The sequence below is a fragment of the Spermophilus citellus genome (genome assembly GCF_964194105.1).
Source record: "Spermophilus citellus genome assembly, chromosome: 1".
Taxonomy (NCBI): domain Eukaryota; kingdom Metazoa; phylum Chordata; class Mammalia; order Rodentia; family Sciuridae; genus Spermophilus; species Spermophilus citellus.
Genome location: NC_138182.1, coordinates 273,788,955 through 273,808,778, shown reverse-complemented (window position 1 = coordinate 273,808,778; position 19,824 = coordinate 273,788,955). Strand labels below are relative to the sequence as shown.

Below are 19,824 nucleotides of genomic sequence, written 5' to 3'. Positions count from 1 at the left end.
TTATATATAAACTCACCTGTTCATGAGATTTTAACTTCTCTTTTATAAGGTCAGCATTTCTTTTTAATTGTTCATTCTCACCTGTATAAAAATAAATAATATCCTAATATATAGCAATTTTAATTAATATGCAAATATGATTAATATTTTAGTTTCCATTCACATATGTATTCAACAAATATGTATCTAGCACTGCACTAGATACTAGGAATATAGAAGAGTGTCTTGCTCTTCACAGAGCTTACACACTAATGGTGAGAGAGATGTATAAATAGTTACCACATACTATGACTACTGTTCTTACAATAGCATTGAGTCTCAAATACTGTGAAGACCTGTGGAAGAAAGACTTATACCAATCAGCTTGAAGTAAGGAAAGGTTTTGGAGAAAACAAACCACCTAAGATGAGATTTAAGTGGTAAGGCTTACTTCCTGCTATGGAAGGGCATTCTAGACATAGAACACTGTGCAGGAGACAGTGGACTTGAGAGAGAGTCCAGCATGCTTAGAAAAACACATGTGATTGTTTAAGTACAAAGTGTGAGAAGAAGGTGCTATATAGGTCAGGAAATATCAATGAGGTGGACATAACTCTATGAATGCCTTTTGGTGTATTATCATAGAATTCATTTTAGAATTTTGAACATTGAAAGAATTGAAATAATTATAGTTGCATGCCAAAAAAATTATCTGGCAATGTAGATAATATATGGGAAACCTAAATTAGGTTAGGGGTTAGTACAGAAAAATAGGGGCAATGAGAAGAACTATTTAGATTTTAGAATTACTAGGAAATTCAGTGACTTTGGATAGGGTAGACAAAGAGAAAGGGAGAATTTTTAACTTTTAGGCTTCTGATTTGGATAACCGAAAATAATACCTAATAGCTAATGACTTTCTGGACAGATTAAAACACTCTAGCTAATTCTGATCACTAAGCATTCAGATAATTTAAAATTCAAATTTCCTATTTGATTGAAAATTTTTATGACCCTTATCACTGTCTAGAAGGACTCATGGAAGTGATAAAGGAGTCTTAATTTGCCTTTTAATTGCTTTTTCTATCTTTTTTCTGGGTCTATCTCTTGGGATTTAGAAGCAAGAAACAGAGAGATGTGAAAAATTATCTAATTAACTTTATACCTGTTAGAGTGGCTATTACCAGAAAGATGAAAGATAGCAAACAAGTGTTGGCAGGAATGTGAAGAAAAGGGAATTTTACATAGAGCTGGTAAATTGGTACAGCCATTATGAAAAACAATATGGTGGTTCCTAAAAGTATTAAAAATAGTACTACCATATGATATAGCAATCTTCCTTCTGGGTATATATTAAAATAAAATGAAGTAAGTATACCAAAGAGATATTTACACTTTTATATTTATTTCAGTATTATTCACAACAGCTACAAATAAAAATAACATAAATGTCTGAAAATAAATGAATGGACTTTAAAAATGTGATATTTAATAGGATATTATTCAAACTTAAAAAAGAAATAAATCAGGTGTTGGAGATGTAGCTTAGTGGTAAAGTTTGGTTTATCAGCATGGGAGCCCTGGGTTGATCCCCAGTACCACAAATCAAAAATAAAAAATAACTTGACATAATATTATATGTCAAATCTTCAAGTTGTATATTTTAAAAATATACAATTTTTAATTGTCAACTTTATCCCAATAAAATTAGGAAAAATTCCTATATAACTATATATTTGAAAAGATGGTATGCTTGACTAGTGATCAGTATTTGATATCTTTTTACAAAAAGAAACAACATTTAGCCAGGTGCAGTGGTGCACGACTATACCCCAGTGACTCAGGAGGCGAGGCAAGAGGATCATAAGTTAAAGCCAGCCTCAGCAATTTTATGAGGCCCTAAGCAACTTAGCAAGACCCTAACTCAAAGTAAAACATAAAAAGGGCTGGGGATGTTGCCCAGTGGTTAAGTGCTCCTGGTAACCAAAACAATAAAACTCCAAAACCAAACCAAAACAAAAACACCAACAACAAGACCCCCCCCCCCAAAGCAAACCAACCAAACAAACAAAACAAAGAAACATTTAATATATTCAAAATTGATTTCACAGAACTTCAAACAATTCAAGTTAAATAGAGTAAAATCCTGAGAAAAGTTAAATCCCATTTGATTCCTAGAATAAGAGGCTGGAAAAGGTTATGAATTTTCACATTTATTTAACATAGCTGGGTGTCATATTTCTGTCATGAAGAAACGTTGTTCAGAGTCTTCAGCATTAAGATAATGGCATGAACTGTCCCATTTTAAAGGAAAAAAAAATGTGGGGAGAGTAAGAACTAATAGTATTTCTTAAATAAATTTAAAAATAAATTTAAAAATTACAAGGACAAAAAAGAAATAACATGACAAAGTAAAAAAAATGACATATAAGATCAATATTTTACCATATTTACATATATAAGTACTTCCTTTGAGGATAAAAACTGAGGTCTATGATAAGAAATGCTTATTTGACCTGATTTTATGTTGGAAGGTGCCTTTAAGGAATTTAGTTTAATATCTGATATAGTAAAGAAAAATCTGTCATTGCATAGTGGAAACAGAACAGTATAAACACTTGGTCACTCTGTTTTGTGAATATTAGGCCTATTGGGTTAACGTAACTATTAAATATAGAATAAACTGTGTTGGTTTCACCTGCACTAATATAGTCTTAGTCTTATGACAAAATATCAAATGGCAAGCTATCACAGTAATTTGAATAGACCATTTATGGTTAAACTAATAAATATTCACCCTTCAAAATTGGTTATTAAAAAGCAAGAGTGGCACTGAGAGGAAATAATTGGCCTTCTGTATCTATGGGTTCCCCCTAGATTCAACCAAATATGGACCAAAAGTGTTAAAAACCAAAATTGTGTCTGTACTGAATATGCATAGATATTTCTTATCATTATTCCCAAAATAATGCAGTATAACTATATAACACTTTACACTGTGTTAGGTATTACAATCTAGAGATGATTTAAAGTACTGGGGATAAAAATAGGTTGTATGCAATACTATGTTATTTCTATATAAAGGACCAGAGCATTCACATACTTTTGGTATCTACAAGGATCCTGAAATCATTCATCAATGGATATGGAGGGACAACTGTGTACTTACAAACATTTGAAAATAATAAAAGAACTCATGTGATCAATTAGAAAACATTTCTGGATGTCTTTGTCAGAATATGACTGAATTGTTCTGTTTAGCATAGCATTTATTTTCCTTTTTTAAAAAACTATTTTCCCTAGTTGTAGTTGGACACAACACCTTTATTTTATTCATTTATTTTTTTATGTGGTGCTGAGGATTGAACCCAGCGCCTTGCACGTGCTAGGTCAGTGCTCTAATGCTGAGCCACAACCCCAGCTCCAGTATAGCATTTCTTATTTCATAATCATTTAGGAAAGTATTTTTAAGTAGTAAAAAGTCTTGCTTTTAGTTAATGAATTGAATAACTTTGTCAACAATGTAAAAAAAACTCTAATTTTAAAGGGGCTCAAACAAATCATGTCATAAAATTTCCTCCCCTAACTTACCTTTCAAATTGTGTTGATATTCAAGGGTCTGTTGTAGCCCTTTTATCATATTATGAAGAGTAGCACATTCTAAAACATAAAAGGTAAATTTGAAAATCCTTTGCTTTCATTTTGGAATTATTCTCTTTATTGAAATAATTAAAATAAAATAACATTTAATTGAAAATTATGAAATCTTAATAAAACAATCAGGCCTCTCAAAGTAAATTATATATAATACTTTCTAATATCCCTTTGAGTTAAGTGAATTCCAAGATTCAGTAATGTGTTTTCTGAGGCATAATATATTAGAGTTTCTCTTAAAAGCATTAGCAATATCTATCCTGAAAGTAAGTACATATCCTCCCCAAAAGAGAGCCAAATTATAGTGTTCACAGGTAAAGGGCTAGTGAGAAGGTGCGAGATGTGGCTTTTCTTACTCACTGTCTTCCAACCTGTCCTCTTAATACTCATGCCCAGGTCTCAGAGCAAGACACAGCAACATAAAAGGATTAAAGACTCAATAATAGTGTTAACAAGGCATTGGAAACTTTGATGCCAATGGCTTCTGACATAATGGAAGACGGACCCTTCATTGCAAAAGTTAGAGCCCTGACGTGTGTATCCAAACCTTGATCATACTCTTGGTTTCCACCACCAACAGCTACACCTTTGATTTGGAGGAACAGTGGTAGAAATTTCTGTGACTTTAGCATTCCACTTAGTTATAAGCTCCATGATAACAGGGACTATTTTTTGTTTTTCTTACCATTTCCCTGTGGAATTTAGAATAGTTGTGGCCCATGTATGCAATCCACAAGTATTTTTTAGGTGATAGATGGATAGATCAGTAAGCTGTAACAGGACAGGGATAAGTGAAAATGCTCTGGCCAGAAAATAGTATCCATTTTTATTGTCTAAATATAAGAAGGGAAAATACAAGTTTTTTACTTTCCAATTAGAGTTTCTACATTCAGGATCCATGTACTTTCTTTAACTGTGCTGTCAGAAATGAAAGTATTTTGCAAAGTTAAAAGCTTTATTCAGGTATTAGGTTCTACTCTTGTAGCTTTTCACTGCATACGGCCTTCCCTGTTATACTTATCACCCATTCAGACAAAATTGTCACCATCCTCCATTTTCTCTACTTTGCTATTTCCGCGTAATAGAATGATGATTAAATTACATTTGATAGACATTAGCTGAGAACCTACTTCACATGTTACTATGCTAGCTACTATAATTACAAAATAAGTGATACTTTTTGCCATTACTAGTCCTTGTGTCTTTTACTATAATGAATTCAGCAATTCATAAAACATGGTAGCTAAATTTACTTCCGTAAGCAGTAAATTGAAAACCAAGCCCTGTAACTGAAAGTACACTGGATTTTCTTAAAATAAAATGTGCTTTCAAATTTGAACACAAGATGGCTCTCTCACCACATTTTTTTCTACAATGGAAACTGGCTCGAAGAGGAATTATTCATAAGGTAAAATAACACTCAGTAACTTGGAATAATGGGTTTTAGTGAGGTTTGTTTTTTTTTTTGTTGTTGTTGTTTTTTTTTTTGGCCACTGTGACAAAAAGACCTGACAAGAACAATTAGAGGAGGAAAAGTTTATCTGGGGCATAGAGTTTTAGCCTACAGAAGGCTAACTCCATTGCTCTGGACCTGAGATATGGCAGAACATCATAGTAGAAAAGCACTACCTAGGAAAGCATCTTGGAATATAGCAGTAGGAAGCAGAGAGAGACTAAGTTAGACTCAACAAGGACAAAAGATATACCCCAAAGGCATGTCCCCAGTGACCCACCTTCTCCAGTTACACCCTACCTGCTTATAGTTATCACCTAGTTAATCCATTCAAGTAGATTAATGTATTGATTAGGTTAAGGCTCTAAAATCCTAATCATTTCACCTCTGAGTTGTCTAGTATTGTCTCACAATGATCTTATGGGGGACACCTCATATCTGAACCACAACAAATGGCTTTTAATTTTCTTTGCAAACCTTAACCCACATTGTCTTTTGTGTTAGCCTTTATTTTGTAATTTAAAAATTAGTGTACTATTAAATTTTGCTAAAAATTTCAGAATATTATGTTATTTCTTATATAATTTAATAATAATTTCATTAATAATTTAATAATCATTTTGTGCTCAAATTTAGGCTCTATCATTAATTAGCAATTTGGGTGGAACTATCATGTGCAAGTAAAACATTAGTATATTTCAATTTCATTGACTTCAGTTCTGATTTTAATTATTTCCTGTATTCTGCTTTGGGTGTTGATTTGTTCTTCTTTTTCTAGGGTTGTGAGATGTAATATTAGATCATTTATTCATTGACTTTCTATTATTTTAATAAATGAACTCAAAGCAATGAACTTTCCTCTTATCACTGCCTTCATAGTGTCTCAGAGATTTTTATATGTTGCATCAGAGTTCTCATTTACCTCTAAGTAATTTTTTATTTCATCCTTGAATTCTTCTGCTATCCATTTGTCATTCAATAGCATATTATTTAGTCTCCAGGTATTCAAGTAGCTTCTACTTTTTATTTTATCATTGATTTCTACTTTCATTCCATTATTATCTGATAGAATGCAGGGTGATATCTCTATTTGTTTTGTATTTGCTAAGAGTAATTCATCACATCAATGATTTAAAGACAAGAATTATATGATCATCTCACTTGATGCAAAAAAAAAAAAGGATTTGAAAACAAATAACCCAATCAATAAATGGGCCAAGGAACTGAACAAACATTTCTCAGAAGATATATAATCAACCAACAAATATATGAAAAAATGTTCAACATCTCTAGCAATCAGAGAAATGCAAATCAAAACTACTCTAAAATTTCATCCCACTCCAGTCAGAATAGCAGCTATTAAGAATACAAACAATAATAAGTGTTGGCGAGGATGTGGGGGAAAAGGCACACTCACACACTGCTGGTGGGACTGCAAATTGGTGCAGCAAATCTGGAAAGAAGTATGAAGAATCCTTGCCAAACTGGGGATGGAACCACCATTTGACCCAGCTATCCTTCTCCTCAATCTACACCCAAAGGACTTAAAAACAGCATATTATAGGGACACAGCCACATCAATGTTTATGGCAGCACAATTCACAATACCTAAACTGTGGAACCAACTTAGATGTCCTTCAGTAGATGAATGAATAAAGAAAATGTGGTATACGTACACAATGGAATATTACTCAGCAATAAAAGAATAAAATCATGGCATTTGCAAATAAATGGATTAAGTTAGAGAATATAATGCTACGTGAAGTTAGCCAATCCCCAAAAACCAATGCTGAATGTTTTCTCTGATTTAAGGATTCTGATTCATAATGGGGTGGGGGGGCATGGGAAGATTAGATGAACTCTAGATAGGGCAAAGGGTAGGGAGGGGAAGGGAGGGGGCATGGGGCTAGGAAAGACGGTGGAATGAGATGGACATCATTACCCTAAGTACATGTATGAAGACACGAATGGTGTGAATATACTTTGTGTACAACCAGAGAGATGAAAAATTGTGTTCTATATATGTAATATGAGTTGTAATGCATTCTGCTGTCATATATAACAAATTAAAATTTAAAAAAGCATTTGACAAAATATAGCACCCCTTCATGTTCAAAACACTAGAAAAACTATGGATAGTAGGAACACACCTCAACACTGTAAAAGTTATCTACGCTAAACCCAAGGCCAACATCATTTTAAATGCAGAAAAATTGAAAGCATTCCCTCTAAAAACTGGAACAAGACAGGGATGCCTTCTATCACCACTTCTATTCAACATAGTCCTGGAAACTCAACCAGAATAATTAGACAAATGAAAGAAATTAAGGGGATACAAACAGGAAAAGACAAACTCAAACTATCACTATTTGCAGACAACATCTTATATATTTAGAAGATCCAAATGATTCCACTAGAAAACTTCTAAAACTCATAAATGAATTCAGCAAAGTAGCAGGATTTAAAATCAACACCCATAAATCAAACATGTTCCTGTACATTAATAATGAATCCATTGAAAGAGAAATGAGGAAAACTACCCCATTCAAAATAGCCTCAAAAAAAGAAAAATACTTGGGAATCAACCTAGCAAAAGAAGTAAAAGACTTTGTCAATGAAAAGTACAGAACACTAAAAGAAAAATAATTGAAAAAGCTTAGAATATGGAAAGATTATGGTCAATTCTGCCTCCCCAAGAGCACAGGCAGAATTAATGTTGTCAAAATGACCATGCTAGCAAAATCATTATACAGATTTAATGCAATTCCTATTAAAATCCCAATGACAGGGCTGGGGATGTGGCTCAGCGGTAGCGCGCTCGCCTGGCATGTGTGAGGCCCGGGTTCGATCCTCAGCACCACATACCAACAAAGATGTTGTGTCCGCCGAGAACTAAAAAAAAAAATAAATATTAAAAATTCTCTCTCTCTCTCTCTCTCTCTCTCTCTCTCTCTCTCTCTCTCTCCTCTCTCACTCTCTCTTTAAAAAAAAAAAAAAATCCCAATGACATTCTTCATAAAAATTTAAAAAAAGGAATCATGAAATTCATTTGGAAAAATAAGAGACCCAGAGTAGCCAAAGCAATCCTTAGTGAAAAAAGTGAAGCAGGAGGCATCACAATGAGATATTAATACTCAAAAGCCATAGTAAAAAAAAAAAAAAAAAAGGAATGGTATTGGCACCAAAACAGACATGAAGACCATTAGTACAGAATAGAAGATACAGAGACAAACCCATATAAATACAGTTATCTCATCCTAGACAAAGGCACCAAAAACATTCACTGGAGAAAAGAACTGGAAATCCATATGTAACAAAATGAATTAAACCCCTATCTCTCACCCTTCCCAAAACTCAACTCAAAGTGGATCAAAGACTTAGGCACTAGAAGAGAGATCCTGCACCTATTAGAAGAAAAAAATAGGCCCATATCTTCACCATGTCGGCTTAGGAACTGACTTCCTTAACAAGACCCCTAAAGCGCAAGAGGTAAAATCAAGAATTAACACATACAATGGATTCAAGCTAAAAAGCTTCTTCTCTGGGCTGGGGATGTGGCTCAAGCGGTAAAGCACTCGCCTGGCATGCGCGGGGCGCTGGGTTCGGTCCTCAGCACCACATAAAAATAAAATAAAGATGTTATGTCCACCGAAAACTGAAAAATAAATATTTAAAAAATTAATAAATAAAAAATAAACAATAAAAACCTTCTTCTCAGCAAAGGAAACAATCAATAATATGAAAAGAGAGCCTACAGAGTGGGAGAAAAACTTTACCATCTGCACCTCAGATAGAACCTCAACCTCCAGGATATATAAAGAACTCAAAAAACTTAACAATAAAACAAATAACCCCATCAATAAATGGGCTAAAGAACTGAACAGACACTTCACGGAAGAAGAAATACAACTGATCAACAAATGTATAAAAAATTGTTTAACATCTCTAGCAATTTCATTGCACTGTAGACAGAATGGCAATTTTCAAGAATACAAGCTGGGGCTGGGATTGTGGCTCAGCGGTAGAGCGCTCACCTAGCAAAGGTGGGACCCGGGTTCCATCCTCAGCACCACATAAAAAAAAAATAAAGGCATTGTATTGTGTCCCTCTACATCAAAAAATAAAAATTATATATATATATAGAATGCAAGTAACTATATAAGTGTTGGTAAAGATGTGGGGGGAAAAGGTAAATTCATATATTGCTAGTGGGACTGCAAAATGGTGCAACCACTCTGGAAAGCAATACAGAGGAGAGTCCTCACAAAACTTTTTTTTTTTTTTTTTTTTTAAAGAGAGAGGAAAGGGGGGGAGAGAGAGAGAGAGAGAGAGAGAGAGAGAGAGAGAGAGAGAATTTATTTATTTATTTATTTTAGTTCTAGGCGGACACACATCTTTGTTGGTATGTGGTGCTGAGGATCGAACCCGGGCCGCACGCATGCCAGGCGAGCGTGCTACCGCTGAGCCACATCCCCAGCCCGACAAAACTTTAAATGAAACTAGCATTTCACCCAGTTAATTCACTCCTTGTTTTATACCCAAAGGACTTAAAATCAGCACACTACAGTGACACCGCCACATCAATGTTTATTGAAGCTCAATTCACAATAGCCAAACTATGGAACCAACTTAGATGCCCTTCAACAGATGAATGGATAAAAAAAATGTGGTATACATATACACAATGGAATATTACTCAGCCTTAAAGAAGAAAGAAATTACGGCATTTGTCAGTAAATGGATGGAGAATATCATGCTAAGCAAAACAAGCCAATCCCAAAAAACCAAAGGCCAAATGTTCTATGATATACAGATGGTAATTCATAATAAGTGGGGAAGCTAAAGAAAAACAGAAGTACTTTGGATTAGACAGAGGGGAGTAAAGGGAGGGGAGGAGGTATGGAGGTAGAAAGGGTAGTAGAATAAATCAAGTATTATTATCCTGTGTACATATATGATTACACAACTGATGTGATTCTACATCATCTACAATCAGAAGAATGGAAAGTTATACTCCATTTGTATATAATGTGTCAGAATGCATTCTACTGTCATGTATAATTAATTAGAATAAAAAATAAAAATAAAAAATTACTGTAATTTGGAAAAGTTTCCCAAAGGCCCATGTGTTAGAGGCTTGGTTCCCAGTCCATGGTGCTACTGGTAGGTGGTGGAAACTTCAAGATGTAGGGCTTATTGGGAAGCAGTTAGGCCATTATTTGAATGCTCTTGATTTGAGACAGCTTTTTCTCACTTTTTTTTTCTTTTCCTCACCTTTACACCTTGCCCTGAGATTAACGTGCGCATGCCATTAGGATGTGCTACAGCAGGCCCAAAGTAATGGGATCAATTGATCATGAACTGAAACCTCCAAAATTGCAAACCAGGAGGAGAACATGGCGGCCGCGGAGAACGGCTGAAATGCCTGTTCTTCAGGCCAGGCGAGCGGGAGACTGACGCTGCTTGCCGAGCCCTGTCTTCCGACGGCTGGACCGCGGCCTCGAGCGCCTCGGTCGCCTGTTCGCCACTGCACCTTCGGACAGAGCCTCCTCTGGGGTCCTTCTGCATCCCCCTGCGAGGGGACTCGTGCCCCGGAGGAAGGGGCCAGAGAGCCGCGGCCGCAGCCACCTGGGCCCTGGGGGCCGGGCGCCGGGCCGAGGAGCGGTGGAGGCCGCGCTGGCGCCACTATAGTCGAAGATGAGCACGGAGCCCGTGAGCGCGGCCCAGAGGCGGTGGCAACAGCGGCAGCCTGACTGAGGGCATTCAAGCTCCGGTTCGCCTGCTTCTCGTGACTCAGCACCAACGATCCCTCTGAAATAACTGGTCGGCCCCTCTGAACTTACAGAGGTAAAAGCCAACCGAGCCTTCATAGGCAGTGGCCACAGGATTGAAACAGGGCTTGGGAGAGACAGTCAGGACCCACCCGTTGCATTGGTCACCTGGCAAAGGGAACGAACGGTCACCATTTGCATGGGATACCACCATGGCAGAGAACTGATGTCACTTGGCGGAGGAGATAACTTCATTGAAATCAGCGCGACAGGTGTGTAATCCCCTAGCCATCCCTCTCCACACAGCGGGGAAATCTTAAGGGCCCCTCCCAGCTCTCCCATAAGGGCCCCTCCCAGCTCTCCCATGAGCGCGATAGCCAAACTGAGGGAATCAGGAGTGGCGTGGGACTCACGGTTCGGAACTCCCAGGACCGCTCCCACCAGTGCAAAACCTTTAAAGAAGAGTTAATACCAATACTTTTCAAGTTATTTCAGGAAATAGAAAAAGAGGGAGCTCTGCCAAATTCATTCTATGAGGCCAACATCACCCTGATTCCGAAACCAGACAAAGACACCTCAAAGAAAGAAAACTACAGACCAATATCTCTGATGAACCTAGATGCAAAAATCCTCAATAAAATTCTGGCAAATCGGATACAAAGACATATCAAAAAAATTGTGCACCATGATCAAGTAGGATTCATCCCTGGGATGCAAGGATGGTTCAATATACGGAAATCAATAAATGTTATTCACCACATCAATAGACTTAAAGATAAGAACCATATGATCATCTCAATAGACGCAGAAAAAGCATTTGACAAAGTACAGCAACCCTTTATGTTCAAAACATTAGAAAAACTAGGGATAACAGGAACTTACCTCGACATTGTAAAAGCTATCTATGCTAAGCCTCAGGCTAGCATCATTCTGAATGGAGAAAAATTGAAGGCATTCCCTCTAAAATCTGGAACAAGACAGGGATGCCTTCTATCACCACTTCTATTCAATATAGTTCTCGAAACACTGGCCAGAGCAATTAGACAGAAGAAAGAAATTAAAGGCATAAAAATAGGAAAAGAAGAACTTAAATTATCACTATTTGTGGACGACATGATTCTATACATAGAAGACCCAAAAGGGTCTACAAAGAAACTACTAGAACTAATAAATGAATTCAGCAAAGTGGCAGGATATAAAATCAACACACATAAATCAAAGGCATTTCTGTATATCAGCGACAAATCTTCGGAAACGGAAATGAGGAAAAACACTCCATTCAAGATATCCTCAAAAAAAATAAAATACTTGGGAATCAACCTAACAAAAGAGGTGAAAGATTTATACAATGAAAACTACAGAACCCTAAAAAGAGAAGTAGAAGAAGATCTTAGAAGATGGAAAAATATACCCTGTTCATGGATAGGCAGAACTAACATCATCAAAATGGCAATATTACCAAAAGTTCTCTATAGGTTTAATGCAATGCCAATCAAAATCCCAACAGCATTTCTTGTAGAAATAGAGAAAGCAATCATGAAATTCATATGGAAAAATAAAAGACCCAGAATAGCAAAAGCAATTCTAAACAGGAAGTGTGAATCAGGCGGTATAGCGATACCAGATTTCAAACTATATTACAGAGCAATAGTAACAAAAACAGCATGGTACTGGTACCAAAACAGGCAGGTGGACCAATGGTACAGAATAGAGGACATAGAGACTAATCCACAAAGCTACAACTATCTTATATTTGATAAAGGAGCTAAAAGCATGCAATGGAGGAATGATAGCATCTTCAACAAATGGTGTTGGGAAAACTGGAAATCCATATGCAACAAAATGAAACTGAATCCCCTCCTCTCGCCATGCACAAAAGTTAACTCAAAGTGGATCAAGGAGCTAGATATCAAATCAGAGACTCTGCGTCTGATAGAAGAAAAAGTTGGCTCTGATCTACATATTGTGGGGTCGGGATCCAAATTCCTTAATAGGACACCCACAGCACAAGAGTTAATAACAAGAATCAACAAATGGGACTTACTTAAACTGAAAAGTTTTTTTCTCAGCAAGAGAAACAATAAGAGAGGTAAATAGGGAGCCTACATCATGGGAACAAATCTTTACTCCTCACACTTCAGATAGAGCCCTAATATCCAGAGTATACAAAGAACTCAAAAAATTAGACAATAAGATAACAAATAACCCAATCAACAAATGGGCCAAGGACCTGAACAGACACTTCTCAGAGGAGGACATACAATCAATCAACAAGTACATGAAAAAATGCTCACCATCTCTAGCAGTCAGAGAAATGCAAATCAAAACCACACTAAGATACCATCTCACTCCAGTAAGATTGGCAGCCATTATGAGGTCAAACAACAACAAGTGCTGGCGAGGATGTGGGGAAAAGGGTACTCTTGTACATTGCTGGTGGGACTGCAAACTGGTGCGGCCAATTTGGAAAGCAGTATGGAGATTCCTGGGAAAGCTGGGAATGGAACATTTGACCCAGCTATTGCCCTTCTCGGACTATTCCCTGAAGACCTTAAAAGAGCACACTACAGAGATACTTCCACATGGATGTTCATAGCAGCACAATTCACAATTGCTAGACTGTGGAACCAACCCAGATGCCCTTCAATAGATGAATGGATAAAAAAAAAATGTGGCATTTATATACAATGTAGTACTATGCAGCACTAAAAAATGACAAAATCATGGAATTTGAAGGGAAATGGATGGCATTAGAGCAGATTATGCTTAGTGAAGCTAGCCAATCCCTAAAAAACAAATACCAAATGTCTTCTTTGATATAATAAGAGCAACTAAGAACAGAGCAGGGAGGAAGAGCAGGAAGAAAAGATTAACATTAAACAGAGACATGAGGTGGGAGGGAAAGGGAGAGAAAAGGGAAATTGCATGGAAATGGAGGGAGACTCTCATTGTTATACAAAATTACATATAAGAGGTTGTGAGGGGAATGGGAAAATAAACAAGGAGAGAAATGAATTACAGTAGATGGGGTGGAGAGAGAAGATGGGAGGGGGGATAGTAGAGGATAGGAAAGGTAGCAGAATACAACAGTTACTAAAAGGGCATTATGTAAAAATGTGGATGTGTAACTGATGTGATTCTGCAATCTGTATTTGGGGTAAAAATGGGAGTGCATAACCCACTTGAATCTAATGTATGAAATATGATATGTCAAGAGCTTTGTAATGTTTTGAACAACCTTAAAAAAAATTGCAAACCAAAACAAAACCTTTTTCTTTTTAAGTTAATTTATCTCAGGTATTTGTTATAGTAATGAAAAGCTGACTAACACAAACATATAAAGCATTTTCTATAGTACCTAGTCCTCAATGTTAATATTATTACCATCTTGATCACTCTTACCATGTGATCCAACAATTGCACTCCTTGGTATTTACCCAAATCAGCTGAAACTATGTCTACACAAAAACCTGTATAAGGCTGTTTTAATTCAAATCCAAAATTTGGATTAAACCAAGGTGCCTTTTAATAAGTGAGTAGACAAATAAATTGTGATACTTCCATACAATAATACAATAAAATAATTTGTTATTAAGATACACACACATACACACAATACACCACCACACAAACTACCCCTTAGAGAAACCTTAAATGCATATTGCTAAGTAAAATAAGTGAATCTGAAAATGCTATATAGTATGACATTCCAGAAAAGGTCAAACTATGGAAATAGTAAAAAAGATCAGTGATTATAGAATCTTGGGATGGTAAAACGGGGGGACGAGTAAGTAGAGCAGTGAAACTTTTCTGTGTGATACTGTAATGGAGGATACATGTCATGCATTTGTCAAAACCCACAGAATATATAACATAGATTGAACAATAATATAAACTATGGACTTTAGTTAATAATTGTGTATCAATATTGCCCCATGAATCGCAACAAATGTACCACACAAATCCAATATGTTGATATAGGGAAATTGAAGGGGTTGATAGGACATATGGAAATTCTGCATTTTCACCTTTTTCTGTAAATCTAAACTGTGCCTGAAAATGTCTACTAATTAAGAATTAAAACTAACAAATATTTTGTCTTATCATTTCTACTTGTTGTGTCACACATTTAGAAAGGCCTCTCCATTATAAAAATTTTAAAATTTTCTATTTATTTTTATGATTTCACCTTTTTGAACTTTAATAAACTCTATTTTTAGGACAGTTTTAGGTGTACAGAAAAATTGGAAAGATATTAAAGAGAACTGCCATATATTCTATATCTAATTATCTCTATTATTAACACCTTAATTGGTATGGTAAATTTCTTACAATTAATGAACCAATATTGATGCACTATTAACTAAAATCCATACTTTATTTGGATTTCCTTAGTTTTTATTCAATGTCCTTTTTCTGTTCTCAGATCCCATTCACTATATCATATTACATTTGTTTCTCATATCTTCTTAGTCTTCTTTTGATTTTGACTGTTCTATTTCCTTGTTTCTGATGACCTCAATAATTTTGCCAAGTACTGGCAGGTATTCTGTAATGTTCTTCAAATGGGAATTTGTGTGATGTTTATCTCATGATTAGACTGGGGTTACGGTTTAAAAGTCATGCTAATCTTATCTGTATCATTCCAATTTTAGTACAGGTGGTGCAAAAGTGAGCAGAGATTATGGGTTATGAGGAGGAAGACCATAAAAATAAAGTGTCATTTTTATCATATCATATATTATATCATATCAAGATCAACATGACATCCCTTTTAATGTTGACCATGATCATGTGGCTGAGGTAGTAGTTGTCAGTTTTCTCCACTGTGTAGTTACTTTCCCTATATTCCATACTTTTCATGCTATATTCTTCACTATAATAAAGGAAATCACTTTACTCAGACCACACTTAATGTGTTTAGAGTCATGATCTGTTCTGTTTGAGAACAGATTGATTATCTGTGTAAGTTATATGGATTTCTGCTAAAAAGGAGATTTGGCTCTTCCTCAATTATTTATTTAAATCATTTACTTATATCAGTATAGACTTGTGAAATTTTTTATACTTTGAGTATAGTTCAACATTAATTTATTAATTTTGTTGTTCAAATTATCCCAGCTTTGGCCACTGAGAGCTCTTTCATTTGGTTTCTGTGTCCCTTTTAACACACCACCATCATTGTGGATTTATTTTTTCTTTTCAAGAACTTTTAAAATTTTTGACATTACAAAATGCTTCAGGTTTATTTATTTACTTTCTGCCCCAGTTCTAGAATCAGCCAGTTCTTTTTATAGAGAATGGTATATTAAATACCAAAATCTGAGCACTAGTTGCTCTCATTGCTACTACGGTATTGTTGCTTCCAGGTCCTCTTAGTTGACATACAAAGAAAATATATGTGTCCTGCTTATTTTCAATACTACAACTATTGATCCATTGTATGTTTATTTAGATGTAATTGTGAAGTAGGAATTCAACTGTATTCTTCCTGTGTTGAGACTGCTATTTGTCATTCTTAAATGCCTAGCCACAGATTATTTAACTTCTTCTTCATTTTATGTTTCTATACTGGTAAAGTAGGATAATAATACTAGTCCTATCCTTCTTTCAGAGCTATACAAAGAATAAAATTTGATGAAAGTCTGAAAAGTTCAATATGAATTTAAAATGCTTTACAAATATATGTATAATATTAAAAACACTGTTACATTCTCATTAATATTTCTTTAGGGAACAAAAACCTACCTTCTTTCATTGAGACTTCTTTTGTTTGCATTACTTTTAATAAAGAGTTAGTCTTTTCCAACTGAATATCCAGGATTTTGTTCTTTCCACTGGTTTCTATCATTTTCTGTAGAAGAAATAGAGTAAACATTATTATCAAGTCAATGCAGCTGTTTCTATTCTTTTACTAAAGATATGAAGACTAATGAGAATATAAATCACTACCTAAAAGTCTAACAGTTAAAGATGAAACATAATTTTAAAGGAACAAACTTCCTAGTTTATATTTAATTTAAAAAGTAACCTGATAATATATTAAACCACACTAACAATTATAAATGAAAAATAAAAGTATAGCCTAACTTGAACTCCTTTCGGCAACTCTTCAACCCTCATTTCCATAGTTAATGATTGCTAGCCAGTATATACAAGCCTGTAGTCCCAACTATGTAGGAGGCTAAGGCAGGAAGATCTCTTGAGCATAGGAGTTTGTGGCCAACCTGGGCAACACAATGAAATTTTGTCTCAAAAAAAAAAAATCCAAAATCAACAAACAAACAAAAACTGTTCCTTTTATATGCTTCCAAAGTATTTTTTGACTATATACAACTACAGAAAATGATCATCTGTATTCTGTTCTGCACCTTGACTATTCTACTTAGCACTATTATCTGGGACATGGTGCCATATTACCATGTATAGATCTACCTCATTCTTTTTACCAGCTGCACTGGGTTTCATTTTTTTAATTTTTTTGTACTTTTTAATTATATATAACAATAGAAAGCATTTTGACATAATTATAAAAGCAAGGACTATATCTTGTTTTGATGCAGTCCTCAATACCTCCTTTCTCCCTCCCCCACACCACTGCTCTCTTTCCTCTACTGATCTTTCTGCCATTTAGCCACAGTTTTTTTTTAATTAATTTCTTGTGAATGTACATGATGATTAGATTCACTGTGGTAAACTCATGTATGTTCATAGGTATTTTTGAATATATTATAATTTAATTATATAGTCTCCTATGAGAAAATTTGTTATTTCTACTTTTTTTGCTATTATAGTAGATAAATATTCTTAAACCTACTGCTTTCGATTTTTGTGAAAAGTATAAAAAGCCTCCACAAACTCTTTAAATAGCTTCAAATATCAATTTATGACGAGTCATATGTTATCTATACTCTACCAACTTCCTTAATATTACCACTTCTGATTTTTATCTCAAAGCAATTGACATGAATTCATTTGTATTACCATCTGTATGTATCTCTAAGAGACATGACTTTCAAAATATGTTCATAATACCACTATCACATCAAAAATGAACAACTATTTCTTATCAAAAATATTTAAGAATATGAGATACTTCTAAATTAATCTCCAACCCCCCCCCAAAAAAAAACTTTCACTAAATCTCTTCTCTCCAACAGTGCTTTCTATTTCTCTTTTGCTAATTATACAGTTAAGAAAACTTAAGCTCATTGTTTGAAAAAAGATCATATTGCCTCAAAAATCTAAGGCCATGAAAATTCTTTAAATATGGCAATCTGTGTGAATGAAAATAGACTTAAAAAATAAGAAAAGGAGAGAAAATAGGGGAAGGTCTTCCCTCCCATTCTTGCTTTACAAATTCACTCCTCAAATCTTTAGTTTATTCACCTACATTTTTTTCAACAGTTTTCATATATCTCCCTCTGTCAGAGAAGAGGGGAAAACAATACATTGTTTGGCTTACCATTTGTCCAAAGTTGGAGAGAAGGACTTCAAGTAGGTTTGGTTTTAGGTAAAAGAGAAGCAAGAGAGAACAGAGACAAATGGTAAAGAACTAAAAGAAAGTACTTATAATGGTAGGAGACTGAAATTTAATTCTCATTAAATCTATTTCCGAGTTTGGACATTAGTTTGGACACTTAGATGTGTATTTTACCTTTAACTTTGGCAAAAGTACACGAATTATTTGTTCCCTTGCCCTGGAAAGTTTTTGATATATTAGTATAAATGAGTCAAGACTAGATATATATTTTAAATACAAATCTTAAAAATTAGAGAGAAAGGGCTTGGCAAAATATATTTTCATTATCTGTATCTTGCTCATTTTTTGGAACATTTTTTTCTTTCAAATTTCTCCCATTGATAAAATCTCTTCCATTTTCCCTCATACACCATAGCCATTGGCTATATTTACATACCTTTTCTATTTGTGAGAAGTCATTTATAAGTTTGTCAAGATTCACACTGCCAATCTTTTTCATACATCCTTCACTGCTTTGATCCATGCCTGAACTAGTGAAGAGCAGAGAGTGTTAAGAAAAATCTAAAGCATCACGATAGTAGTCATAACTCAAACACTAAAGCTTCTTTATTTATAGAATACTTACTTGAGCTGCCTTCCACTCTGAGTATTTTGTTATACCCAGCATCAACAATAAGATCATATGCATTAAGTTTTCTCCACTTATTATCATTTTCTCCCCAGGTGTAATTTGTCTAAAAAAATCTAAAATTAGTGCAATGATAAGAATATAAATAGATGTTATTTGTCCTTATTATTAAAAAAAAACCAAAATAATCGAACTAATACTCATCTCCTTTGCCATCAGTATGTCTGAACTTAAAATCAAAGGCATGACTTTTAAGTGTGGGCATTCTCAATTTAAGATGCTCAACGTGTCAAATTATCACATCACAAATATTTTTTGGTAGTCTGCTTATACTTCATATTTTGCTTGGTATATAAAGCATATATGGAAATTGAAGTGCTCAAAACAATCTCTCTGTATTTCAATTTTTTGGTAATTTTATATAAGATTAACCTTTGGGAACAACCAACTAACTGCTGAGTGAATGGTAAGAGTTCTAGCTTTAGTCCTACAGAACTAATCATAAGAAATTCTTCAGAATTCCAGAGGTAAAGTCATTCAGCCCAGATAGAGAAACTGATTTTTTGCAAAGTAGCCAGTATTTACATTTGGCAGTGGAAGAAGGTATCTAGAAGGAATCAAGATTAATACAGTATGAAACTATATACACCTGTCTTTAGATGTCTTTAGACTTTTCTCCAGAGAAAAATGATGGGGAAAGTACAACATTTGAAATTCAGGGAGTCTAGAGTGAGGAAGGAGACAATGTTGAGTGTGTGGACTAGACTAAAGGAAAGGGTAAGAAAAACTCCTGAAATAATTACTCAAAATAATTTTGGGGGGGCATATTTAAAAATAAATATACCAAAATCAGATA

At 34.8% G+C, this 19,824-nt stretch overlaps 1 protein-coding gene across 2 annotated transcripts in view; it reads right to left on the bottom strand.

Moving 5' to 3' along the window:
- CCDC152 (coiled-coil domain containing 152) overlaps positions 1-18,863 on the bottom strand; it is a gene marked incomplete at its 5' end in the record, with an annotated part of 43,670 nt that extends 24,807 nt beyond the window's left edge. The window contains 4 exons of one of the 2 annotated variants that reach the window (XM_081280068.1): positions 17-81; positions 3,571-3,639; positions 16,606-16,711; positions 18,777-18,863. In XM_081280068.1, the coding sequence (XP_081136194.1) occupies positions 17-81; positions 3,571-3,639; positions 16,606-16,711; positions 18,777-18,863 (327 nt within the window). The remainder of the gene's footprint in view (positions 1-16; positions 82-3,570; positions 3,640-16,605; positions 16,712-18,776) is intronic. The other variant, XM_081280069.1, reaches the window with a different exon arrangement.
- Positions 18,864-19,824: the final 961 nt, after the last annotated feature.